Here is a 25,478-nt window from a genome sequence, read left to right on the forward strand (position 1 = left end):
ATCACCCCATGGCCCCAGCCCCACTTACGTCAGCGGCTGCCAGTGCACGGACGCTGCCCTCCTAGCGTTGGGGGCTGTGGGGCGCGGGGCGGAGGCGCTGGTCGGGCGGGGACTGGGCCCTGGGGGGAGCCCCAAGGGGGGTTCAGGGGGCACCAGTTGCTCACACCGGCGGCCAGCGAACCCCGGGCGGCAGGTGCAGACTTGGGGCTCCTGGCATAGCCCCCCATTGCGGCACTTTGGGGTGCAGATGGCTGGAGGGAGACACGAGAGGTCACGGGGGAGGGGAGACACGAGGGGTCTCCCCGTCCCCCCCAACATTGGCTCCCCCCAGCCCCCGCTGCTTTCCTCCCACAACTCCCCCAGTAATCCCCAATCCCCAACCTCCTCATTCCCCCCTCCACTTCCCAGCCCCTGCCCCCCAGGTCCCCCCCACTTCCCAGCCCCCACCCCCCACTCTCCCCGACCTCCCAGCCCCCACCACTTCCCATGGCCCAGGGGTCTGTGCCCCCAAACCAGGACAGGGGACAGCTTGGCTTCCTCCCCAGGGTCCCCTCTCCTGGCCTGGGAGGTGGGGAGGGTGATGCTGACCCCGAACATGTGGGTGGAGGGAAGGAAGGGGGTCTGGGCAGGCTCCCCCCAGGAGTCACGCCCCCCCCCCCCCACGTAACCAGCCCTGGGCTTTGCAGGTGGGGGTCTGCTGCCACCTGCAGCCCAGACTGGGAGCAGCACCGGGGGGGCGGGTGGAGTTGGGGGGGGGAAGTGGGGCAGGAAGGAACCAGGAAGGGGGGGGCACATTCCCGGGGGAGGGAGGACAGAACTCCTCAGTGATTGCCCTGGAGATGGGGGCCCCACTCGGTGTTCCTGGCCCCCCCACCAGTGTCCCAGGTCCCCTGTCTCCCCCCCCCCCCCCGTACCTTTTGTGCACTTCTGGGTTTTGGGAGCCAGGCTCCAGCCTGGGCAGCAGGTCACTCCGCACACGTGGGGGCTGCAGAGGAGACAGATGCAGTGAGGGGGGACCCCAGGGCCAGCCCCACCCCCACCCCTGCCCCAGGACTCTGCGCCCCGCAAGGCCCTGCCTGACCTGGCTCCCCTCCCCCACTCAGTCCTGGGGCACAGACCAGATCCAGCCCCCACCAGCAGGGCCCCCCACCAGAACAGCCCCTCAATAGCCCCCCAAGATCCAGCCCCCATCCCCTGCAGAACCAGGCCTAGCCCCCACACCCAGCCTCATGGGGGGTTGGTGCTGAGACACCCAAGCCCTCCAGGATGGGGGGCCAAAGAGGTAGAGGAGGCTGAGGCTGCCTGAGTTAACAGGACCCTCTCCCCATGAGGTGGCCATCAATGCGGATCCTCCCATTGGGGAGGGAAGAGCCAGGACTCCTGGGTTCTGTCCTGGCTCTGGGAGGGGGCGTGACGAAGTGGGACCGTTCTTAATGTTTTCTTTGAATACTGTGTGGGTGCCTCAGTTTCCCCTAGGCAGTTCTTAAGTAGTGGTGGGATCAGGGGGTGTGATTGTGGCAGAGCCCTGGGGCCAGCGTGATGGCGTCTGCACAGAGAATGGCCGACACCCTGTCTCCTGGCCACTGATGGCCTGGGCCCCCCGCAAAGGTGCCATCTGAGGGGGCTGGAGAACAAAGAGATCAGGTGGCCTCCTGGCTGGGAGAGAGACAAAGGCCGGGGGGGCTGGAGAGTTTCAGTTTGGAGCTGGCTGGGGAAATGGAGGGAGGGCAAGATGGGCTCTGGCCTCCCTGCCTCCCAAGACGGACCTGACTGAGGGGTCCTGTTCTCTGCACCTACAAGCTCTGTGTTAGACCCTGTTCCTGTCGTCTAATAAACCTTCTGTTTCCTCGGCTGGCTGAGAGTCCCGTCTGACTGCGGAGTTGGGGGGCAGGACCCTCTGGCTTCCCCAGGACCCCGCCTGGGCGGACTGGCTGTGGGAAGCGCACGGAGGGGCAGAGGATGCTGAATGCTCCGAGGTCAGACCCAGGAAGGTGAAGCCGGGTGAGCTGTGTGTCGTGCAGACAGGCTGCTCCCCGAGAGGAGACTCCCCCAGAGTCCTGCCCGGCTTCATGGGGAGCAGTTCCAGAGCATCGCCCAGGGACCCCGTGATAACTGGTGGCAGGGGTGGGATCTACTGCACCCCATGAATGGCGCTTCTTGCAGTAAGTGAGTGGGGAGCAGTAAAACGAAGGGGGATTAACAAGGACCAGGCGTGCTGAAGGCTCACAGAGGAGCAGTTTCGGGGGGCAGAGGAGCTACTGTTACACAGTAGGGAGCGGTGTTGACCTGGGAATGTGGCAGGGGATTTTCATTGAGGATGGGAGACCTGAGAGCCTGTCACCTGAGCCAGGAGTGGGAGGGGGAGGGGGAGGTAGCACCTCTGCCTGGGAAACTGGACAAAGGCTGCAGGAGGGAGCCTGCTGGGGGGGTTTAGTTTCAGTTTGGGGCTGGGCGGAGGAACGCAGGGAACCCCAAGGCTGGGGTCTAAGCTCCCTGCTCCCCCAGAAGGACTTGACTGAGGGATCCTGGTTGTACCCACAAGCTCTGTTTTAGACTGTGTTCCTATTGTCCAATAAACCTTCTGTTTTACTGGCTGGCTGAGAGTCACGGTGAATCCCAGGAAGAGGGGTGCAGGGCCTGGACTCCCCCACACTCTGTGACAACTGGTGGCAGCGGTGGGATCTACTGCACCCCGTGAACAGCGCTTCCTGCAGTAAGTGACTGGGGAGCAGTAAAACGAAGGGGGATTGACGGGGACCAGGCGTGCTGAAGATTCAGAGAGAGACGGTTTCAGGGGGCGGTTAACCCCTGGGAGTGTGTGACCAGAGAGAAGGACTTTTGCAGTAATAGGGTCCCCCGAAGGATTGCAGTGAGCAGGCCCAGGGGTGGAGGAGTCTGCAGCTCGACCCTGGCAAAGAGGGGGTGACCTCAAGAAGGACTGGAACACGAGGGGTTCTCCTTGGAAACCGTGGGAAGCTGCCCGGCCTGCGAGTGGCCAGCAGGGAGATGTACGCTAAACGCCTTAAGAGCGACCTGGTGGAGCTGTGCAGGCAGAGGGGGCTGCACATTGGGGGGTCCACCAAGGAACAGCTGATTGCCCAGTTGGAGGAGAGGGATCGCTTGGATGACCCAATCCCTGTCCCTGAGGGAAGCCCAGCGAATACCGAGGGCACCCTGACCCCAGCAGCCAGCAAGGGATCCTCCCTGCGGAGCTCCCCATCCCTGGAGCGGATGCAGCTGGAATGGGAGAGGGAGATGAAAATGAGAGAGCTAGAGGATCATGAAAAGCAGCGTCGGCATGAGCAGGAGGAGAAGGGGAAACAGAGGCAGCATGAAGAGAAGCAGAGACAGCGTGAGCTGGAGCTGGCCAGGCTGAGGAGCAGTGGGGCCCCGGCTGCGGTGAGTGCGGGGGGACCCAAGACTGCAAGGAGCTTTGATAAGTGCTTCCTGGCTCAGCGGAAGGAGGGGAAGGACATAGATAGCTTCCTGACGGCATTTGAGAAGGCCTGCGAGATGCACAGGGTTGACCCTGCAGACAGGCTCCAGTTTCTCACCCCCGCACTGGACCCCAAAGCTAACCCATGATGCCCCAGGCAGCAGCTGCCGCGGAACTGTGACTGGCCCCGAGTCTGGGATGTGGCCCAGCGGCACGGCAGGTCCTGCAACCCCGGCCAGAGGAGGGGGAAGGCCGGGATCAGGGTGAAGCCCCCTTGAGACCCCGACCCATCATAGAGGAACCTTTCCAGAAGGGGGCTATGGACATAGTGGGGCCCCGCAGCAAGGCGACCCGGGCAGGGAAGAAATACGTCCTGGGGGTGATGGATCTCGTCACCCGCTACCCAGGGGCGGGGGCTCTGTCCTCCACCGAGGCAGACACCAGGGCAGACGCGCTGCTGACCATCTTCAGCAGAGGGAGGGTCCCCAGCGACGTCATTACAGACCAGGGGTCCAATGTCCTGTCAGCCCGGCTCTGGGGCTGGTGGGAGAAATGGGGGGTCTGGCCCACCTGGGCCTCTGCAGGTCACCCTCCATCCCACGGGCTGGTGGAGAGAGTCTATGGGACCCTGGGGATGATGCTGAGGACTTCTATGGATCAGCATCCACAGGACGGGACAAGTTCCTGCCCCACCCGTGGTATGGGACGTGCCCCAGGAATCCACCGGGTTCTTCCCTTTGAGCTGCTGTGTGGGAGGAGAGTGAGGGGACCCCTGGACCTGGAAAGGGAGGATTGGGAGGTGAAGGGGGGAGATCCCCTGGGGGATCTCTTCCCTGTGGTGGGAGCCAGTCCTCCCATCAGGTGTCCCCCGTTCAGAGTCACTGGGAAAACAGCCCAGAGCCTGGAGAGAGAGGTCAAGGACATGCGGGCTTTAGAGATGATCCAGCCCTTCAACAGCCCATGGGCCTCACCCGGGGGGCTGGTCCCCAAGAAAGACGGGTCGATCTGGTTCTGTGGGGACTATCGAAAGCTCAATGCCATTACCGTGTCCAATGCCTACCCCATGCCTAGGCCTGGTGAGAGCCTAGACAAGCTGGGGGGGCTCGTTACCTCTTTACTATGGATGTCACCAAAGGCGACTGGCAGGTGCCTTTGTACCCAGCTGCCAAGTTGAAATCTGCCTTCACCAGCCCTTTGGGGCTCTCTGAGTTCCTGGTCCTGCCTTTCGATCTCAAGGGGGCATTGGCCACCCCCCAGCACCGGGTGGATCCGGTACTGAGGGGGATGGAGAACTTGGCCCTGGTGTACGCTGAGGATATCGGTGTCTTTAGCCAGGCCTGGGAGGAACACGTGTCCCAGGTGAAGAGGGGGCTGGGTCGCCCAAAGCAGGCAGGACTGACGGCAACAGCTGGAAGGTGGGGATGACAGAGGCGTCATACCTGGGCCACAAGGTGGGGAGCGTCTGCCCAAGCGCAGAGCCGGCCCAGGTCAAGATGGGGGCTCTTAACCAAGAGAGCCCAAATCGCAGCCCTCCAGACTGAAGCGCTGAGAGCAGACCCGATCCCAGTTTGACCCCCTGGGGTTTTGGGGTGGCAAAAGGGCACAAGCTGCATAAACCTTTCCACCTGTGGCCTGCGAGTACCATCGACCACCCCCGACCAAAGGGAGGGCATGAAAGTGGAAGGGCCTGGTGTAACTCCCACCAAGGAATGGGAGAGATGCTGGGGCATCCATGGGAACGTTGGCGGCTTCGAACTTCCCCAGGTCACCGGCTAAAGTGACCCCACTCAGTTCGGTCTCAAAGGGGGGAGAGATGTGACGAAGTGGGACTGTTCTTAATGTTTCCTCTGCATACTGTAGGGGTGCCTCAGTTTCCCCTGTGCAGTTCTTAAGTATCTAGGTGGGGGGATCAGGGGGTGTGATTGTGGCAGAGCCCTAGGGGGCCAGTGTGATGGCGTCTGCACAGAGAATGGCCTGGGCCCTTCCCCCCTGCAAGGTGAGAGCTGAAGGGCTGGAGAACAAAGGGATCCGGTGACCTCCTGGCCCGGGACAGGGACAAAGCCCAGAGGAGGAGGGGCTGGAGGGAGTTTCAGTTTGGGGCTGGCTGGGACATGGAGTGAAGGGCAGACGTGGTTGTCTGGCTCACTGCCCCCAAAATGGACCCGGCTGAGGGGTCCTGTTCTCTGCACCTACAAGCTCTGTGCTAGACCATGTTCCTGTCGTCGAATAAACCTTCTGTTTCCCCGGCTGGCTGAGAGTCCCGTCTGACTGCGAAGTTGGGGGGCAGGACCCTCTGGCCCCCCCAGGACCCTGCCTGGGCGGACTGGCTGTGGGAAGCGCACGGAGGGGCAGAGGAGGCTGAAGGCTCCGAGGTCAGACCCAGGAAGGTGGAAGCCGGGGGAGCTGTGTGTCCTGCAGACAGGCTGCTCCCCGAGAGGAGACTCCCCCAGAGTCCTGCCTGGCTTCGCGGGGAGCAGCTCCAGAGCATCGCCCAGGGACTCCGTGACAGGGGGGTTGGCAGGGGCAGAGCAGGGGGCTGGGCTGAGAGCTGGTCTCTGGTTCTCACCCCTGGGACGCCTGGTCAGTGGACTTATTTTGCCCTGACCCTGGGGCTGGAGGAGACCCTGGGTCCCATCTCACCAGGGGGGCTGCATAGACACACCCCCCCCCCAGTCCTGCAGGAATTGGGGGGGGCGGGACTGGTAGAGGGGCTGGACGGCAGCTCAGGGTCTCCTGGCCCCAAGGCCCCATCACAAGTTAGAGTGAAAGTGGTGGGGGAGGGGCATGGTCAGCCCCTCCCTCTGGGGGCAGCACAATGGGTCCGGGGGTGGGGGGTCACCTGGCTCCGTGGGGGGGACAGGAGGAGGCAATTCCATAGGACAGATGGGAAAGGAGTGGCTGGAAGGGGTGGGGACAGCCCATCCTGGCTCTCAGCCCCCCAACCCCAACCACTAGCCCCCACCCCCTTCCCATAGCCAGGGAAAGAACCCAGGAGTCCTGGCTCCCAGCCTGTGCCTAAGTCCCCTCCAACCTGTGGGGTGGTGCAGCAGGCTATCAAGGGTGCCCCTCCCCCTGCACCTCAAACCCCTGATCCCCGGCCCCACCCCGGAGCCTGCACCCCCCAGCCAGAGCCCTCACCCCCCCCCCCGCACCCCTTGGCCCCACCCCCACCACACATCACCTCCACATTGGGGCACATTATACAAATTCATTTGCATGTGGATGGGAAACGTTAGAGGGAACATTTGCCCTGCGGCCCCCCCAGCAGATCCGGGGTGGCAATGGAGGGGGGCAGGGAGTGCTCTGGCTGGGGAAGGTGGGGGGGGGCTGGAGGGGGCAGAGTGGGGGCTGGGGACACCCTGGATGGGGAGGCTGGAGGGGTGGCGGGGGGGCTGGGGATGCTCTGGGGGGGAGGAGGGGGGCAGGGAGTGCTCTGGACGGGGGGGCTGGGGACGCTCTGGACGGGGGGGCTGGGGGGGCTGGGGACTCTCTGGGTGGGGGGGGATGGAGGAGGGCAGGGAGTGCTCTGGACAGGGGGGGCTGGGGACGCTCTGGACGGAGGGGGGTTGGGGGGGCAGGGCTCTAGCAGAGCCTCCTGTGCCCCAAATGATTTTTGCAGCTGGGAGCCACGTGCAGGAACCGGCCCGCAGCAACTGAGCCACCCCCCCGGCCTGGGGCAGCCCCCCAGCTGTACTGGCCGAGGCCCCTCCTTGCCCTGCCTGGCCCCCAGCCCCACCCCCACCACGCGCACGCAGAGGCGGGGGCTCCTCTCCTGGCAGAATCAGGCCCCCCCGGCGCTGCAGAGACGTGGTGGGGGAGGGGCGGCTCCAGAAGGCGGAAACTTGGCCCCGAAATTCCTCAGCCACGTTTCCTCCAGGAGCTGCCAGGGCCCCCTCCCCTGCAGCCCCCCAGCTGCACGGAAAAGCCATCAGCCGCCTGCCCCCCGCCCCGCAACACGCAGCCTGGGGGCCAGGCCTGGGGGGTGCAGCGGGGCAACCCCCAGACCAGCCAGGGCATCTGACCCCCGCCCCCCACCCGGCACAGGGCCCCGACTCTCAACCCGTGGCCAAGGCTGATCCAGTTCCCAGCCCACTGACACCCCCCAGCTCTGCCGATGCCCCTCACTCCCGACCCGCAGCCCCCTGCTGCCCTGGCCCTGGGGCCCCCCAGCCCCAGCTATGCTGGTGCTCCTCAGCCATGATCCCATGGTTACATGATCCCATTACAAGGTGGATTTGCAGCGGGAATGGAGGGCGGCGGGGGCAGGAGTGAGGGTTAGAGGCAGGAGTGGGGGGCAGGAGTGGGGGCCCCTGCGTAACCCAGGACGTTCCGAGGCTGGGACCCCGATGGGCTCCAGCACCTCTGCCCAGCGCTGACCCCAGAGCCAGGTCCCTGTGGGGCAGGACATACTGGGACCCAGCCTCCCTCAGCCCCTCTTTGAGGCGGGGGTCCAGCAGTTCTCCCCCCACGGCTCCTGCTGGCTTGTCCCCGGGCAGGACGCCCCAGACTGGGCTGAGCCACTCCAGTGTGCCTGTTGGGGGGAACACCCCAGAGAACCCCAGACACTCGGCTGGGGCAGTCGGGTCCCAGGGCACTGGACCGGGGGCTGAACGGCGTGGCTGGGGCTGCACCTGCTGGGAGCTGGGTGTGTGTCATGAGCCCTGTAGTGCTGAGCCAGTGGGGAGAACTGGAAAGGAGCAGCCCGGTCAGGGGGCGCAGGGCTCGGTCTCTATCCCCCACAGCACCTCGCCCTGGAGCCTGAGCCACTCCCTGCCAGGTCTGGCCCCATCCCCTCTGGGTGCAGTTTGAAGGCATTTCCCTTTGGGGCAGCCATGGGCCAAAACCCCCTCAAATGCAAATTCCCCAGACCCCCCTCCCTCAGCACTGGCAGAGCTGAGGGGCCAGGGCCGGGCTGGCGGGGGGCTGCGGGTTGGGCGAGAGGGGCGCCAGGCAGGCGGGGGGCTGCGGGTCGGGCGAGAGGGGCGCCAGGCAGGCGGGGGGCTGCGGGTCGGGCGAGAGGGGCGCCAGGCAGGCGGGGGGGGGCGCCAGGCAGGCGGGGGGGGCGCCAGGCAGGCGGGGGGCTGCGGGTCGGGCGGGGGGGGCGCCGGCGGGGCCGGGCAGGCGGGGGGCTGCGGGTCGGGCGGGGGGGGGCGCCGGGCAGGCGGGGGGCTGCGGGTCGGGCGGGGGGGGCGCCGGGCAGGCGGGGGGCTGCGGGTCGGGCGGGGGGGGCGCCGGCGGGGCCGGGCAGGCGGGGGGCTGCGGGTCGGGCGGGGGGGGCACCGGCGGGGCCGGGCAGGCGGGGGGCTGCGGGTCGGGCGGGGGGGGGGCGCCGGGCAGGCGGGGGGCTGCGGGTCGGGCGGGGGGGGCGCCGGGCAGGCGGGGGGCTGCGGGTCGGGCGGGGGGGGCGCCGGGCAGGCGGGGGGCTGCGGGTCGGGCGGGGGGGGCGCCGGGGGGGCCGGGCAGGGGTCACAGCTCTAGGACCTCGTGGGGGTCATGGCACCTGCTCAATTTGGGTGGGAAGAGGCCTGTGCCGGTGCCTTCCCTAAGGGAGCTGGGGGCAGGGGAGGGGCGGGGGGCGAGGGCAGATGGGGGCCGGGGCAGAGGGGTGGGTGGGGCAGACAGGGGGCGGGCACAGCAGCCCCGCCCCATGGGGGGGGGGGCTGGTCTGCCAGCTCAGCGCCTGCCTGGCCCCTGAGCGTGTTTCCAGATGGAGCCGAGCCCGGGCCCCGGCCACCCCCCGCGGCCTGACGAGGGGAACAGACGCCGCCCAGCCCCTGCACGGAGCGTCCCACCCTGGGATTCCACCCCCCACTCGGCCCCTGCCCCCCAGGTTTGGGCTCCTCCAGCCTGGGCGCTGAGGGCAGCTCGGCCCCCTTAGGGCCCCCCTTTGCTCTGCCAGGCCGGGGGTCCCGGATGTGGAGCCAGCCCCTGCCAAGCCCCCCATGCCCGAGAGGCTGGGGGTGTCGCTCTGCCTCCCGGCCTGGGCTCTGGGGCTGGAGTGCCAGGCGAGGGGCAGGGAGCGAGGGGGGATGGGGGGGCGGAGGGGGGCCAGGCGAGGGGCAGGGAGCGAGGGAGAATGGGGGGAGCAGAGGGGGACCAGGCCAGAGGGAATGGGGGGGGGGCAGAGGGGGGCCAGGCGAGGGGCAGGGAGCAAGGGGGGTGGGGATGGAGACCGATCTGAGCCCATGGCCCCTGGTGGCCCCCAACCTCCCTCCACTCACCTGGCTGCCTTGGGTGCTCGCTGCCCCCGACGGGCCAGGGTCCGGCTGCGCTTCTCCAGGCGGGGGGGTTGGGGCCCGGCGGGGACGGGGCGGCCAGGCCGGGGGGGCTGGTCCCTGGGGGCGGGGCTCAGCACCTGGGACCCAGCTGTGCCCTCCCCTCGCACCTCCAGCAGCTGCAGCGAGGCCAGCAGGGTGAGGGCAGCCAGGGCGGGGGGCTGCATCCTGGCGGGGAGCCCCAGGGCATCCCCCGGGGCGGCGGCAGCGGCGCGGGGAGGGGGCCCTAGAGCGCACGGTTTGGGGGGGCCAGGGGCTCGGGGGGGTGCGGCTCGGGGTGCAGAGGGGGCCTGGAGCGCGCGGCTCGGGGTGCGGGGGGCCCAGGGGGGGGCGCAGCTCGGGGTGCAGGGGGGCCCTGGAGCGCGCGGCTCGGGGGCCCCCAGGGGCTCGGGGTGCAGGGGGGCCTGGAGCGCGCGGCTCGGGGGGCAGGGGTTTGGGGGGCAGGGGGGACGCGGCTCGGGCTTCCCTCCGGCAGGAGACAAGAGCGAAGCGGCGGAGCCGGCTCCTCGCCGCCCGGCCAATGGGAGCCCGGCCAGGCCCGGTCCCCGGCCCTCCCTCCCCGCAGCCAATGGCCGGGGGCCGGGGAGGGGCCCCGCAGCGCAGGTGCCTGGAGGGGGCTGCAACCCTGGGCGGGGCCGAGCGGGAGAGGGGGAGTCACCCCTGGGCCCTGGGGGGCAGATTGGGAGAGAACCCAGGAGTCCAGGCTCCCACCCCCCCGACCACCAGCCACCCCTCCCAGAGCCGGGGAGAGAACCCAGGAGTCCTGGCTCCAGCCCACCTCCCACCCCCTTCTAACTGTTCCCACCTGTATTGTCTCTGGGCTGCGGGGTGGGGGTCAGGCCTCATCTGCCAGCCTATGGCCAGAGCGGGGGCCAAGCCAGCCCCACGGGACAGGAGCTGGCCCTGCTGTCTGGGCTTGCTCTGCAACGCCCACCCCCCCATGGGCAGCCCCTCCGCCCCTGTTGTAGCCAGTGGCAATAGGAGGAAGGCGAGGGGCTGACAGAACAGCCAGCATCTGATGGTGCCAATGCGTGCCTCAGTTTCCCTCAGCACTTGGCCTAGCTACCCAGCGGGTGCAAAGGGTTTAAAGCCGCTCTGGGGGGTGGCACAGAGATGGGAGGGGCTGGGACGGATGGGTCCTGAGCCCAGCCGGGTCAATGGAGGGTCCAGAGAGAGAACGGAACTTCCCGGCCTGACTGCTGACCCAGGAGGCCGGGAATCCCCAGCCGCTGGGGCCCGGGAGCTCAGCAGGGCTCTGCAGAGCTGGACGATGGGGCCGCAAGGTGCCAGATGGGGGGCGGGGACAGGCAGAAGACGGACAGACAGAGGAGAAACGCCAGGACAGAGGACGTCTTAACCTCGGGGTCTCCAGGCCAAGCTGAGAGCTCCCACTCCTGGGGCCCAGTGAACCCGCCTTTGGCCAGGCAGCCTGGGTGCCCCCGGCTCCGGGCTGGGTGCGTCAGGCCCTGTGGAGCGGATGAGCCCCTGGCCTGGAGCCGGGCCCGGCGGGCCTGACCAGGAGACTCCGGCCAGGAGGCTGCGTGGCCGGCCCTGGGGCTCTGGCATGCTGGAGACGTTCCTCCTCAGGACGGCGGATCCGCGACACGGAGACACCCAGCCAGAGCCGGGGGGTGGCCCAGGGGCTCCATGCACCCGCTCCCGCCTCCAGCAGAAATTCCAGCACCCGGGGGCTGAAGTCCATCAATATTTCATTGTGATTGTTTCACACACACCCTTGCATATAAAACCACCAATTCCCACAGGATAGGTACAAAAGCTCCCCCCCCCCGGCAGGAGAACAAAGACCCCCCCCACCCCCCCACACGTGTTTGGCACAATTCCCTCGCCAGAGCAAACGCTGGGCATGGAAGAACCGGGGGCAGGGGGTAGAAAAGTCTGGAACTCTTCCCAGCTCAGGCCGTTGTGTTTGGGGGGTCGAGAGCCAGGGCCCCCCCTGGGCAGGGGCCTCGGGGACTCTCCTGGCTCTCTGGGCCGGTGATGGGCTCACCCTGCAGGCTCACTCGGTGCCCCCCGGACATGCCCTGCCGGCTGCAGCTGGAAAGGGGCCCAGACTCCGCCGGACTTCGCAGCCCCCTTGCAAGGAGCATTCGCCCCAGTGCCGGCCTGGGAAGTGGGGAGCAATTCTCCTCCCCAGGGAGGAGTTGGACTGTGTTCATTCCCCAGGCTCTGCACAGCGGGGTGGGGGGCAGGGATACCCCCCCCGAGTGCTGGAAGAGGAAGGCCGGAGAGTGCCGGGGGCTGCACAGAGCCCCGCCAAGCCAGTGCAGCCGTCTGACACCCCATAAAGCACTTGGATGGGAAGAGCCCCCGTCCCCTCCTTGGGGCAGTGGCAGCTGGACCCCCCGTGGGGTAGATGCCCCGTCCTGTGGGGCAGCTGGGGGTTAAGGCTGCGGGTGCAGGGCAACTCCCTCTGACGAGCCAGGAAAGAGCTGACAGCCCACAAAAACAGAGAATCTCGACAACCGACCACTGAGGGGATGTGACTGGAAGGGGGCAGGGAATGGGGCCCAGGGCCTTTCCCCTCAAGGGCGCCGGCTCCCACCCGGCCCCCCAAGCTGTTCCAGAGGCTGCACTTATAAGCCATGGGCCTGGCATTTGCTCAGGGTCCCAGGGGTGAAAAGGGGCGTCCCAGCCCCCCAGCCTGGCGCAGACTCAGCTGCTGGGGGGCTCTGGGGGGCCTGGACAGGGGTTGGGGGGTCGGGATTGGGAATGGTGGGTGCTCAGCACTTCCCCCAGAGCCCGCAGAGCGGGTCCCAAGAGTGCCAGGCCGGGCTGGGCCCTACCAGCTCAGAATCACCGTTTAGAACAGACCCTGTCCCTGGCATCTCCGCCAGGGCGAAATCACCCCAAACGCCCCCTTGGCCCCCAGCTCTGAGCCCCGTGCACCTCCCCCACCCACAGCACAGTCCCTGTCCCGGCTCGCGCTGCTGGTGTCTCCTCTCACGGGTCCGCGGGCTCCGGGCTCTGGGGGCTGGGCAGCAGGCGCAGTCTGGGCCCCCAGTGCCCCCTCGCTGTCCTGGGGGGCCAGTCCCTTGTGCTTGTTGCTGCGTGGGGGTGGCCAGTCGCTGGGTGCCTGGCAGGGGCAGATCTCCGCGTGCCCAGGGGCAGGGTCTGGGGCACACACACGGAAGGTGGGAGAGCGTCTCATTGCCCGGTGGGCACCCTCCAGGCCCCATCAGGCTCCCGGCACGGCTCTGGTGCGGGTGTCTCTGGTTGGTGGGGCCCTGGCATGGCCGGGGCATGGGTGTCTCTGGCTGGCTGGGCGGGCCCTGCTGTGGGTGTCACCGGCTGGCTGGCCAGACCCCGGTGCGGCCCTGGCGTGGGTGTCTCTGGCTGGCAGGGCCCTGCCATGGGTGTCTCTGGTTGGTGGGGCCCTGGCATGGCCGGGGCATGGGTGTCTCTGGCTGGCTGGGCAGGCCCTGCTGTGGGTGTCACCGGCTGGCTGGCCAGACCCCGGTGCGGCCCTGGCGTGGGTTTCTCCAGCTGGTGGGGCTCCAGCGCGGCCCTGGTGCGGGTGTCTCTGGCTGGCGGGATCCCGGCGCGGGTGTCTCTGGCTGGCAGGGCCCCGGTGCGGGTGTGTCTGGCTGGCGGGGCCCTGGTGCGGGTGTGTCTGGCTGGCGGGGCCCTGGCGCGGGTGTCTCTGGCTGGCGGGGTCCCAGCGCGAGTGTCTCTGGCTGGCGGGGTCCCGGCGCGGGTGTCTCTGGCTGGCGGGATCCCGGCGTGGGTGTCTCTGGCTGGCGGGGTCCCGGTGTGGGTGTCTCTGGCTGGCAGGGCCCCGGTGCGGGTGTGTCTGGCTGGCGGGGTCCCGGCGCGGGTGTCTCTGGCTGGCGGGGCCCTCGCGGGTGTCTCTGGCTGGCGGGATCCCGGCGCGGGTGTCTCTGGCTGGAGGGATCCCGGCGCGGGTGTGTCTGGCTGGCGGGGTCCCGGTGCGGGTGTCTCTGGCTGGCGGGATCCCGGCGCGGGTGTGTCTGGCTGGCGGGGTCCCGGCGCGGGTGTCTCTGGCTGGCGGGATCCCGGCGCGGGTGTCTCTGGCTGGCGGGGCCCTCGTGGGTGTGTCTGGCTGGCGGGATCCCGGTGCGGGTGTCTCTGGCTGGCGGGGTCCCGGCGCGGGTGTCTCTGGCTGGCGGGGTCCCGGCGCGGGTGTCTCTGGCTGGCGGGATCCCGGTGCGGGTGTCTCCGGCTGGCAGGGTCCCGGTGCGGATGTCTCCGGCTGGCGGGGCCCTCGTGGGTGTCTCTGGCTGGCGGGGCCCCGGTGCGGGTGTCTCTGGCTGGCGGGGCCCTCGCGGGTGTCTCTGGCTGGCGGGGCCGGTGCGGGTGTCTCTGGCTGGCGGGGCCCCAGTGCGGGTGTCTCCGGCTGGCGGGATCCCGGCGCGGGTGTCTCTGGCTGGCAGGGTCCCGGCGCGGGTGTCTCTGGCTGGCAGGGCCCCGGCGCGGGTGTCTCTGGCTGGTGGGATCCCGGTGCGGGTGTCTCCGGCTGGCAGGGTCCCGGTGCGGATGTCTCCGGCTGGCGGGGCCCTCGCGGGTGTGTCTGGCTGGCGGGATCCCGGTGCGGGTGTCTCTGGCTGGCGGGGCCCTCGCGGGGCCCGGGCCGGCGCTAGACGGTGGTGTACACGTAGACGAAGATGATGACCAGCATGTTGAGCACGGTGCCCGCTATGCCCAGCATGGCCAGGACTCGCTCCTCATGGTCCTCCTTGGCCTCCTGGCCCGGGCCCGGGCCCAGCCCCTTGCTGCCAGCGCCCCCAGGCACCATCTTCACATCCAGCTTCTCCACCCGCAGCTCCAGGTCTACCTGCTGGGGGGGGGCGCGACAGGGTGAGGGGCGGGGCTCCCCAATTCCACCCGCCCCCACCTGCAGGGCGAGCCCCTCCCTCTCCTTCCACAACTACAGGGACAGACCCCTCCCCACTCACTGTCACCTTCCAGGCCCCGCCCCCCCGTCTCTCCGCATGGGGATCCCCAGTTCCCATGGGGCTGGGGGGAACCTGGGGCTGGCTCCACGCCCCTCTGGACAGACACGGGAGGGGATCAGGTCCCCACTTTGCCCCGAGCTGCTACCCCAGGCCAGGTGGGTCGGCAGCGACCCCTGGACTCCCCCCCAGCCCTGCCAGTGCCCCTCACTCCTGACCCGCAGCCCCCCGCTTTCCAGGCCCTGGGCTGCCTGGCAGAAGGGGGGGGACACTCCAGCTGCCCAGCGCCCCCCAAAGGGGATCCCAGATTTGTGACCTGCTCCCTCACTGCACCCCCAGCCCTGCCCCTCACCAGGGCAGGGTCCCAGACCCCCCCCATACCCACCCAGCGCCAGGCAGGAAGAGATGTGACACCCCCACCACATGGGCCCCTCCATCGCCCCCCAGGCGTGACCAGCCCCGGGGAGGGGGCGGGGGGACACGGATCCAATGGGTGCGCCTGCCCCCCTCGCTGCCGTCAGCAGCCCCCAGTGACATGAGCACTACGTCAGCAGGGACAGCGGGACTCCCCCCAGCCCTGCCGCTGCCCCTCACTCCCGACCCGCAGCCCCCTGCTCCCCCCCCCCAGCCCTGCCGGTGCCCCTCACTCCCGACCTGCAGCCCCCTGCTCCCCCCCGAGCTCTGCCGGGGCCCCTCACTCCCGACCTGCAGCCCCCTGCTCCCCCCCAGCTCTGCCGGTGCCCCTCACTCCCGACCCGGAGCCCCCTGCTCCCCCCCCCGAGCTCTGCCGGTGCCCCTCACTCCCGACCTGCAGCCCCCTGCTCCCCCCCAGCTCTGCCGGTGCCCCTCACTCCCGATCTGCAGCCCCCTGCTCCCCCCCAGCTCTGCCGCTGCCCCTCACTTCCTACCCGCAGCCCCCTGCTCCCCCCCAGCTCTGCCGCTGCCCCTCACTTCCTACCTGCAGCCCCCTGCTCCCCCCCAGCCCTGCCGCTGCCCCTCACTTCCTACCCGCAGCCCCCTGCTCCCCCCCAGCTCTGCCGCTGCCCCTCACTCCCGACCCGCAGCCCCCCCCCGTGCCCCTCACTCCTGGCCCGCAGCCCCGCTGTCCCAGCCCGGGGGTCCCACAGTTCTATGAACACAGATTTTTCACTGTGGGGGGGATCCCCAAGAACCCTCATCCCCAGCCAGGGGAGCCTGGGGGAGGGGTGCGGAGGGGGGCAGTTCCTGGGAGAGAAGGTGAGGAGGTGAGGGGGATAATTCAGGGTCCCCCCATATCCTGAGGGCAGGTGACAGTCAATGTCCCCATTGTACCGACAGAGAAACTGAGGCCCAGAGAGAGGAAGGGTCAGGCGAGAACCCAGGAGTCCTGCCCCTCTCCCCTTGTGAACAATGACCGGGCTCTGAGCCGGGGCTTGTTGCAGGGCCGGTACCGCGCAGCGGGGCTCTGCCCCATGGGGGAATCTGGGGGTGCAAAGGGAGCTGCTGTCTCCGGGGCTGGCGGGAGGAGCTGGGGGGGCCTCTATGCGCAGTGGGATCCCCCCGCCCCAACCCCGCGCTCGACCACCCCCCCCGGACGCCTGGGTTCGCGGCCCCCCACTCCCGCAGGGGGGCACCTACCACGCACTGCATCGGGAGCAGCCGGCGCGTCGCGGCTCCTTCCGGGCCGGCTGGAGCGGGCTGGGGAGACGGAGCCGCGCGCTGGGGGGGGCGGCTCCAAGGCCCCCCCCGATGGGCTCCAGCCGCGGAAGGGCGAGAGCGGGCCTGGGCAGCGGCCGAGCCCCGCGCGCGTGAGTGTGCAAAGGGGGCGCGTGCAAGGGACGAGCATCTGGGGGGTGAACGTGCGAGGGACGCGAGAGTGTCGGGCCGCCCGCTGGCGGGGAATGTGCAGGGGGGCTGGAGTGAGTGTGCAAGGGACGAGTGTGCAATGGGGCTATGAGCGAGCGTGCAATCGGGATGGGGAAGAGTGTGCAATAGGGAGGGTGGAGGTGAGTGTGCGAGGAGGCCCTGGGGGTGTCACGGGGGGGCTGTCTCCGTGGGTCGGTCCCTGGCCGCGCTCCAGCCGGTACCTGCGGCCACGGGGGGGGGCGGGCTCTGAGCCCCACCCGCCGCCTGGAAGCTCCTAGAACCGCCCCGCGCAGCCCGGCCCGGGGACGCTCCAGGCGAACCCGGGGGCTCCCCCCCCCCCAGTCTCCATCTGCAGCTGCCCGAGCTGGTTGCTAAGCAACTGCCTCCGGGAGCAACATCCTGCATCGCAACCAGGTGCCAACGGCCGCGCGGAGGGAGGGGGCCCGGTGGCTGTAGAGGGAGGGGGACCTGGGGGAGGGGCAAGTGGGGAGCAGGGGGGCACCGCCTGATCGAGGTGGCGGTGGTGCGGGGCCTGGCACACTGAGGACCCAGGCGTCCAGCCCCCCAGGGATGCAGAGGCTCCCTGCAGAGGGGGATATCCCGGAGGGCTGAGCCTCTGAGCCTGGGGGGACGGGGCCTGAGGGGCTGGGAAGGGAGCAGAGGGAGGAGGTGCCCTGTGGAAATGGAGTGGGGGCTAGTGGTTAGAGCAGGGGGGGCTGGGAGCCCGGACTCCTGGGTTCTCTCCCCGGCTCTGGGAGGGGAAGGGGGGCTGGTGGGTGAGAGCCAGGGGGGGCTGGGAGCCCGGACTCCTGGGTTCTCTCCCTGGCTCTGGGAGAGGAGTGGGGGCTAGTGGTTAGAGCAAGGGGCTGGGAGCCTGGACTCCTGGGTTCTCTCCCTGGCTCTGGGAGGGGAAGGGGGGCTGGTGGGTGAGAGCCAGGAGGGGCTGGGAGCCCGGACTCCTGGGTTCTCTCCCTGGCTCTGCTGCTGCCTCAAATGTCACCATGCTCAAGTTCCTACCCCTCTCTGCCAGTGGGCGTCTGCTGCCTCCCTCCCCAGGCATTGCTGCTTGGATGGGATCCCCCCCCCTTTTGCTCTCTAGGCGGGGGCACCAGATGTTCTGGGTTTTGTGGGGAGCTGGGCACCCAGAGACAGCGGCGGGGGTCCAAGGCTGACGGGAGGGTGCAACCCCTAGCCCTGTCTCCTGCAGTCAGACTGGCTGGAGTGGGTGAAGCAGAGAGATGGGCCTCCCCGTGCAGGGCCCCACACCCCACCAAAGCGCCGGGGAAGCCACGGACGCCCCTGCTGGTGCACAGCCCCCCAGGGTCCAACACATGCCCCTGGCTCACTCCCCCCCAGACGCAGTGTGACCCTGGGCCTCAGTCCCTCTCTGCCATGGGGAGAACAACCCACCCGCTCTGCAGGCCAGGAGCTCTGTGGGGAAGAGGCAGAAACCGGCCGACGGACTAGCTCAGTATATTCTCACTTCTGTTTTAGAAACGGGGAATCAGAAGTGCAAAGGAGGGGCAGGGGCAGGGATTTGCCCAAGGCCCTGCAGGGAGTCGCAGAGATAGGAACAGAACCCAGGTGTCCGGGCTCCCCCCCAGAAGCCGCCCCGGTATTGCATCGGCCCACAGTTACTAGCCCAGCTGACTCACAGGCTGTTATAGAAACAGGCCGGAAGGGCCCAGGGGGGTGGGGGTGGGGGTCCCGTCCTGGGCAGCCTCAGGCCCCTGCTGCCAACCTTGCCAGCTGCCCACAACCTCCCCCTCACCCGGGGGTGCCCAGCGAGCCCCCCCGGCAGCAACAGCTGAGGCACCATTGCAGGCCCCGGGACAGAGCAGGTGGGGGGCCTGGAGGGCGGGCGCTGCTCCCCTGGGCCAAACTGGGTGTTCGGGGGCGAATGGAGGTGGGCGCAGGGACGGGGCTTCGAGGGCCAAGCACGGGGTAGTTTCAATGGACTTTCAATGGGGCACATAAGTGTGAAGTGTGTCCAGTGTGCGCACGGGGCGCGTGCGGCTTGCCGTGGGCACGCATAGTATAAAATCCCACTCTGACATCCCTGCTCCGTTTCCCTGCACGCTGACCAATCCCACTCAGGCTGCAGGCTGGCGGGGTTAGCCACGAGGCCAGGGGGTCCGTCAGCCCCTTGCTGCCCCTGCGTCTGGGCGTGTGACGATGCCCGATGGTGCCCAGCACAGGGCTCAGTCACGTCCCCCTGGCATGGCCACAGGGGAGCCCCGGGCACGGGTCAGCCTGGGCTACGCCGGGCACACAGCGCACGAGGGGCTGGTGTCACCCCAGGGTGCGGTCCGGCCGCAGGAAGTGCCCCGAACCCCAGAATCTACCATGCTCCCAGCACCCCCGGGTGAGTGTCAGGGTTACCTGGCGCCCAGGAGCACCAGGCTGCGGGGACGGGGCGGATCTGGGCTGGCTTGAGCCCCAGGACGCTGGGGGAACCTCCTGCCTGCCCTTCCTGCAGAGGGCACCATGGGCCAGCCCCAGCTCTCCCAGGTAGCCCATGCTGTTCGGCTTAGCCCTCGGCACAGGCCAGGGTGGATGGGGGCTGATGCTGCTCCAGAGCAGCCAGCCCCCGTCACAGGAGTTTGCACAGGGTCTAGGCCCCCCGAGGGCCGAGTGGGACTTAGGCTTTGGGGGACCTCAGGAGGCCCCTCCCCTGCTCAGCCACTCCCCCCTCAGCTCTCCCCCTTCCTGGCTTTCAGCCGCAGCTCCCACAGGGCCGGCTCCTCTCCCAGCCCGGCCCGGAACAGGGACAGAGTTGCCGGCTGGGTGTGGGGCCTGGCCAACCCTGCGTGTTCCAGTAACGCCCGGGGCCCCACACGCAGGGATTGGGCCCCACAGGTGTGCCAGGGAGCTGGGCCTGCCCCACGCCTGCTGCCGAGGGACAGGCCTGGAGCCCGGCCCTTAGCTGCCAGGAGAGGGGGCTGGACCGCGCCGCGAGTTCAGCACGCCACTGAGGTTGAGCGGGGGGCCCGGCCCAGCCCGGCCCCCAGACACAGACACGCAGGCGAAGCGTGGGAATGCGGGTGTATTTGCCATGGAAGCCCCCTATTGAAACAGGCAGCGGGGCCCCACCCCCAGCACAGCGCCCCCTATTGCTGCCAATAGGCTTTGGCTTGCTCAGGGGTGGGAGGAGCCACCAGGCTTAGGCCCCACCTACCAGCCAATGACCTTTTCACACCTGCATTAGGATTTGCCCCTCCTGGGTTGCCCCAGACCACTGAGCCAGCACCTGAGGGGCCCAGCACCATGCAGGGTGCGTGGGCACGCGCAGGGCACAGAGGGGGCAGGGGAGGGGGGCAGAGGGAGCCCCCAGGAGGAAGAAGACCAGCGAACCCATTGCTCTGTGAATAGAGCGCGATCCTGCCTCGCGGACGGTCCCAGGCCCGCCCCAGGGGGGCAGCCCCCCCTTTCCCTGCCAGCCCCCGCAGGACGCGGCTGCAGTGGGATCCAGCCCCCGCCCCACACGGCTTGCGGCAGGTCCCACGGGTGGAAGAGTCCAGGGCATCGGCCAGCCAGCTAAGCTGAGCAGAGCCTGAGTTGGGCAGCGGGCGTAAGGCCTCCGTGGTGAGTCAGTCCCGGCCAGGCCGGAGTCCCCAGGCCACTCCGCGGATGCTAAAATGAGGTCTCGTTCAGCCGGGCTTTGGGCGCCGCCAGCGGGACGATGGGCAGGGCCTCGCTGGCCACCGAGGGGGAGGAGGAGCCGGACCCCGGCAGGGCGGGGGGCAGGGTCCTGACAGAGGGGGTGGGGCTGGCTCCGGAGGGCCTGCGGGCCGGCATGCCGGGGGCACGTAGCAAGACCTTGCCCTTTGCTCCAAGGCGCCCTCCGTCGGGCTCCCCGACCGGGCCAGGCCGCCTGGCCTCGAGCCCGGAGGAGCGGGCCAGCTCGTGGCACCGCTCGACGAAGCTGCCCCCGCCATGCAGCCCGTGGGGAGCCCGGGGGTTGCCATCCGGTCCATCCGCTGGCCGCCGGGGGCAAGGCTCCGGCGCGGGGCCGTCACCGCAGTTCAGGGAGCTCTGGCTGGCCGTCAGCGCCGCGAAGGGGCCCTCGCGGGGCCTGGGCAGCAGCAGGCTCCCGCGGGCAGCGCTCAGCAGGAGCCCGGTGCTGCCAGCCCCCTTGGCGGGTCTGTCTCGGGCGCCATCACTCCCCTGGGACTGGAGGCTGTCGGGAGAGGAGAGGGGCCGGGCGTTAGCCAGCCAGGCAGGCAGAGCTCACGCAGAACCGAGCGGCTCTCTGCAGCCCCACATGGGCCCAGGGCGGCCAGCACCGGCCCGGCTGTGAGACGCCAGCGCGTGGAGCCCAGTTTAACCGGGTGCCCCCCAGACCCGGCGTAGCTCTGCCAGCAGGAGCCCAGCCCGCAGCCCTGGGCTCCCCGGGGCCCCCTGTACCTGGTGCTGGAGGCCCGGGGCGTGCCGGGGTGGGCGAAGGAGCAAGCTGGGCTCATGTCCGGGGTGCGCGTCAGGGCCAGGTCACACTGCTCCAGCTGCTGCAGCAGCTCCTCCTCTGTCAGGCCCCCCACCTCTGAAAGGGAGGGGGCAGAGCACAGGTCAGGCTGCCACGCGCCGGGGGGGGAGCACCCCCCAGTGCCAGGGAGCCCCTGCAGCACAGGGGCCGGGGGCGGGGGCGGGAAGGTGACGGGTACCTGGCGGCTTGCCCAGCATCTCCATGGCCGTGGTCAGGTCCCACATCTGCAGGCTGCCGTTGGCGTGGCCCGTGAAGAGGTAACGGCGCGGGCGGGAGCCGATGCGGCTGGAGCCTTCGCACTCGTGCACCGTGAAGGCGGTGATGGCCGTGCCGTCCACGGAGCGCACCTCGCAGATCCTGGGGCAGGGGCAGGGCGGGAGCTGGGGGCCAGGACGCCTGGGTTCTTTCCCCCCGCTCAGCCACGGGCCCTGTGGGACCTCGGGCAGAGCCCGCCCTCCCGGTGCCCATCTCCCCTATGTACAGAGAGGCTCCGCCACCCCCCATCCCTCGGGGCCCCTCCACCACGGAGCCTCCCCCGCCAGATGCAGCGCCAGCCACGGCGGGCAGCCGCGAGCCACGTGACCCCACCCTACCCCCAGCCGGGCCGTGTGGCCCCTTGACCCAGGCTCGGGGCCCCCCGGGTACCTCTTGCCGGTGGAGGAGAGACGCACGAAGACCTGGCTGGCGTCCGGAACCACCTTCTGGATGAAAACCTGCTGATCGTCCCGCTCCCCGAAGGGCCCTGCCGAGAGCTGCCGGTCAGTGCCCCTGGCCTCTGCCCCAGGGCAGGGACACGCCCGCGCCCCCTGCCCCCCCCCCGCGCCCCCACCCCGTTCCCGAGCACCGTCACCGCGCCCCCTGCCCCCCCGTGCCCCCCACCCCGTTCCCGAGCTCCGTCACCGCGCCCCCCTGCCCCCCGTGCCCCCCAGCGCCGTCACCCCCTGGCATCACCCACCAATGTCGGTACCAGCGCTGCAGCCCGCGTGCCCGTCAATGTCCTCCAGGGACAGGATCTTGAAGGAGGCCAGCGGGGTGGAGCCCGGCTGCGTGGAGATCATGCCGCGGAAGCGCGTCACCGTCCAGGTGCGGACATGGTTGTTATCGGCACAGACTGGAGGCCAGGGGGACAGACTCGTTTAACCAAAGGCTCCCTGAACCCCCTTGCCTAAGGGACTCCCTTCCCCCATCACGAACAGGGCACCAGCTGGAACTAGGCCCAGGGCCCCTCACTCCTGACCCACAGCCCCCCGCTACCCGCCCCTCCCGCTAGCCCAGCCGGTGCCCCTCACTCCCGACCTGCAGCCCACGCTGTCCCAGCCCTGGGTCCTCTCCCCCCGCCCAGCCGGTGCCCCTCAACACAGCAGCACAGCCCCCCAGCCCCGTTGCCTGGCGGCACCTACCCGAGATGAGGTGCTTCTCGGACAGCATGATCCTGGTGACGGGGCTGCGGTGCACGGTGAAGGTCTGGAAGAGCTGGGGCCCCGAGCCCACGGTCTCCGGGTGCTGCACGATCACCCGCACCGTCCCCGAGCTGGTGCCATAGGCGATCTCGATCCAGTTCCCGCTGTCGCCTGTGGGGCCCCATGTCAGCCGGGGAGAGCTCCCCCCGTCCCCCCGCCGGGTTAGGGCCCCGCCCTCAAGCCATGGTTCAGTGGGGGGCCACGGGGAGGGGAGCTGGAACATCAAATGCACAATGGGAACCACAATGCGGGGGTGGGGGGGGCGGGGCTGGGAGTCAGGACTCCTGGGTTCTCTCTCCAGCTCTGGGAGGGGAGTGGGACCTAGTGGTTAGAACGGGGGGGGGCTGGGAGCCAGGACTCCTGGGTTCTCTCTCCAGCTCTGGGAGGGGAGTGGCACCTAGTGGTTAGAACGGGGGGGGGCTGGGAGCCAGGACTCCTGGGTTCATTACTGACTCCCCGGATGGCCGGGGACAAATCCTTTTCCTTCCGCAGCTTGAGGCTGAATCCTGGATTCTGCGGCGGGCCGGGGGCCGGGGGCCGGGGGCCGGGGGGCGGGGCTGGGGCAGGCCCCTTACTTGTCTTGGGGGTGAGGTAGACGCTGAGGGCGGTGACGGCGTCCTCCGCGGGGTCGCGGTACAGCTCCGTCACCAGCAGGTCGTTGTCCTTCATGCGCAGGGGAAACTTCTGCACGTCTGGGGACGGGGGCACGTGTCAGGGCAGCCCCAGCCCTCGCCAGCCCGGCGGGGCCAGAGCGATGCCCACGCTGCCCACAGGGCCTGCCCCTGGCCGGTGCCCGGCCCCTCCTGAGACACGCCCGTCGGCAAAGGCGGCAACAGGGCGCGGCGAGGCCCAGGCCGGGGGCTCAGAAGAGACTCCCCCCCCCCAACCCATCACCACGCAGGGGACGGGGATCAGCTCCCAGCTCTGCCCCTGCCCCACGGGCCCCTCCGCAGCTGGCAGAGCCTGGCCCTGGTGGGCGAGCGGCTGCCCCTGCCCCGCCCCCCAGGCTGCCCCGCCCCACCCCGCCCCCAGGCTGCACCCGCCCCGCCCCAGGCTCTGCCCTGCCCCGCCCCGCCCCAGGCTCTGCCCTGCCCCGCCCCCAGGCTGCGCCTGCCCCGCCCCAGGCTCTGCCCTGCCCCGCCCCGCCCCGCCCCAGGCTCTGCCCGCCCCATCCCGCCCCCAGCTCTGCCCTGCTCTACCCCGCCCCCAGGCTGCCCCCGCCCTGCCCCCAGGCCACCCCGCTCCAGGCTCTGCCCCGCCCCATCCCGCCCCCAGCTCTGCCCCCGCCCCGCCCCCAGCTCTGCCCTGCTCTACCCCGCCCCCAGGCCGCCCCGCCCCAGGCTCTGCCCGCCCCGCCCCGCCCCGCCCCCAGGCTACCCCTGCTCTGCCCCACCCCACCCCAGGCTCTGCCCCGCCCCCAGGCTACCCCTGCTCTGCCCCGCCCTGCCCCCAGGCTGCCCCGCCCCAGGCTCTGCCCGCCCCATCCCGCCCCCAGCTCTGCCCTGCTCTGCCCCGCCCCCAGGCTGCCCCTGCCCTGCCCCCAGGCCACCCCGCTCCAGGCTCTGCCCCGCCCCATCCCGCCCCCAGCTCTGCCCCCGCCCCGCCCCGTCCCCAGGCTACCCCTGCTCTGCCCCGCCCCACCCCCCAGGCTGCGCCCGCCCCGTCCCAGGCTCTGCCCTACCCCGCCCCGCCCCGCCCCAGGCTCTGCCCGCCCCGCCCCGCCCCGCCCCCAGGCTACCCCTGCTCTGCCCCACCCCGCCCCAGGCTCTGCCCCGCCCCCAGGCTGCCCCCGCCCCGCTCACCCACGTAGTAGATGGAGCCGTTGTGGCAGCCCAGCAGCAGGAAGGTGCCGGCCGCGTCGTAGCTGCTGATGGGAACCACGTCCTGGATCTGCCGGGGGCCAAGAAGGAACCTGCTCAGCCACGCCCCCCTCAGCTCACACTGTGGCCCCCCCCAGCCACGCCCCCCTCAGCTCACACTGTGGCCCCCCCAGCCACGCCCCCCTCAGCTCACACTGTGGCTCCCCCCAGCCACGCCCCCCTCAGCTCACACTGTGCCCCCCCCAGCTCCCCCCAGCCACGCCCCCCTCAGCTCACACTGTGGCCCACCCCCAGCTCCCCCCAGCCACGCCCCCCTCAGCTCACACTGTGGCCCCCCCAGCCACGCCCCCCCCAGCTCCCCCCAGCCACGCCCCCCTCAGCTCACACTGTGGCCCCCCCACCTCCCCCCAGCCATGCCCCCCCCAGCTCACACTGTGGCCCCCCCCAGCCACGCCCCCCTCAGCTCACACTGTGGCCCCCCTCAGCTCCCCCAGCCATGCCCCCCGCTCGCCCTGCGTCCCCCCCACAGCTCCCCACCCAGCCATGCCCCCTGCTTGCCCTGCGTCCCCCCCACAGATCCCCCCCGCTCGCCGAGTCCCCCCCAGCTTCCCCCCGCTCGCCCTGCGTCCCCCCACAGCTCCCCGCCCAGACATGCCCGCTTGCCCAGCATCCCCCCCAGCTTCCCCCCGCTCACCCTGCATCCCCCCCACAGCTCCCCCCACAGCTTTCCCCTGCTCGCCCTTCGTCCCCCCCACAGCTCCCCACCCAGCCATGCCCCCCGCTCGCCCTGTGTCCCCCCCAGCTTCCACCGCTCGCCCTGCATCCCCCCACAGCTCCCCGCCCAGCCATGCCTCCCGCTCGCCCTGTCCCCCCCCACAGCTCCCCCCCGCTCGCCCTGTCCCCCCCACAGCTCCCCACCCAGCCATGCCCACAGCTCCCCCCCGCTCACCCCGCAGCTGCCCCGTCTCACGGCTCCCAGGGCTCTCTGCTGAGCGCTCCGCGCCCGCGGCTCCCCCCCCCGGCCGCCCCCCTCACCTGCCAGTGCTTGGTGACGGCGTTCCAGACACCGATCTTGCCCGTGTGGCTGGTGGCGATGAGCTGGCTGCCCACGAAGAAAAGCGCCTCCACCGGGACCCCCAGGTGGAACACGCCTGGCCGGGGAGAGGAGCCGTGAGGGGGACCGCCCAGGGCCCCCCCGCGCTGAGCTCCCCCTACCCCTCGCTGAGCT

At 70.1% G+C, this 25,478-nt stretch overlaps 2 protein-coding genes across 10 annotated transcripts in view; both read right to left on the minus strand.

Annotated features, from left to right (window-relative positions):
* LTBP4 (latent transforming growth factor beta binding protein 4) overlaps nucleotides 1–9,979 on the minus strand; it is a 39,093-nt gene extending 29,114 nt beyond the window's left edge. For 3 of the 8 annotated variants that reach the window (XM_075122406.1, XM_075122404.1, XM_075122408.1), the window contains exons 1-3: nucleotides 9,658–9,978; nucleotides 915–985; nucleotides 29–251 (exon numbers count right to left, since the gene is read on the minus strand). In XM_075122406.1, the coding sequence (XP_074978507.1) occupies nucleotides 29–251; nucleotides 915–985; nucleotides 9,658–9,878 (515 nt within the window). In that variant the 5' untranslated portion in view covers nucleotides 9,879–9,978. Of the gene's footprint in view, nucleotides 1–28; nucleotides 252–914; nucleotides 986–9,657 lie in introns of all 8 variants that reach the window. The other 5 variants (XM_075122409.1, XM_075122403.1, XM_048832870.2 and 2 more) reach the window with 2 other exon arrangements.
* A 1,424-nt stretch (nucleotides 9,980–11,403) lies between these two features.
* On the minus strand, nucleotides 11,404–25,401 carry SHKBP1 (SH3KBP1 binding protein 1; the record flags this gene model as incomplete). 2 transcript variants are annotated; one of them, XM_075122320.1, is given in 9 exon segments in its annotated part: nucleotides 11,404–14,527; nucleotides 20,895–21,027; nucleotides 21,149–21,327; nucleotides 21,616–21,712; nucleotides 21,926–22,081; nucleotides 22,371–22,541; nucleotides 23,006–23,122; nucleotides 24,233–24,320; nucleotides 25,286–25,401. In XM_075122320.1, coding segments are annotated over 9 exon segments (1,064 nt in total), but the record flags the coding sequence as incomplete, so codon positions are not given.
* Nucleotides 25,402–25,478: the final 77 nt, after the last annotated feature.

The sequence above is a fragment of the Caretta caretta genome, chromosome 23 (genome assembly GCF_965140235.1).
Source record: "Caretta caretta isolate rCarCar2 chromosome 23, rCarCar1.hap1, whole genome shotgun sequence".
Classification (NCBI taxonomy): domain Eukaryota; kingdom Metazoa; phylum Chordata; order Testudines; family Cheloniidae; genus Caretta; species Caretta caretta.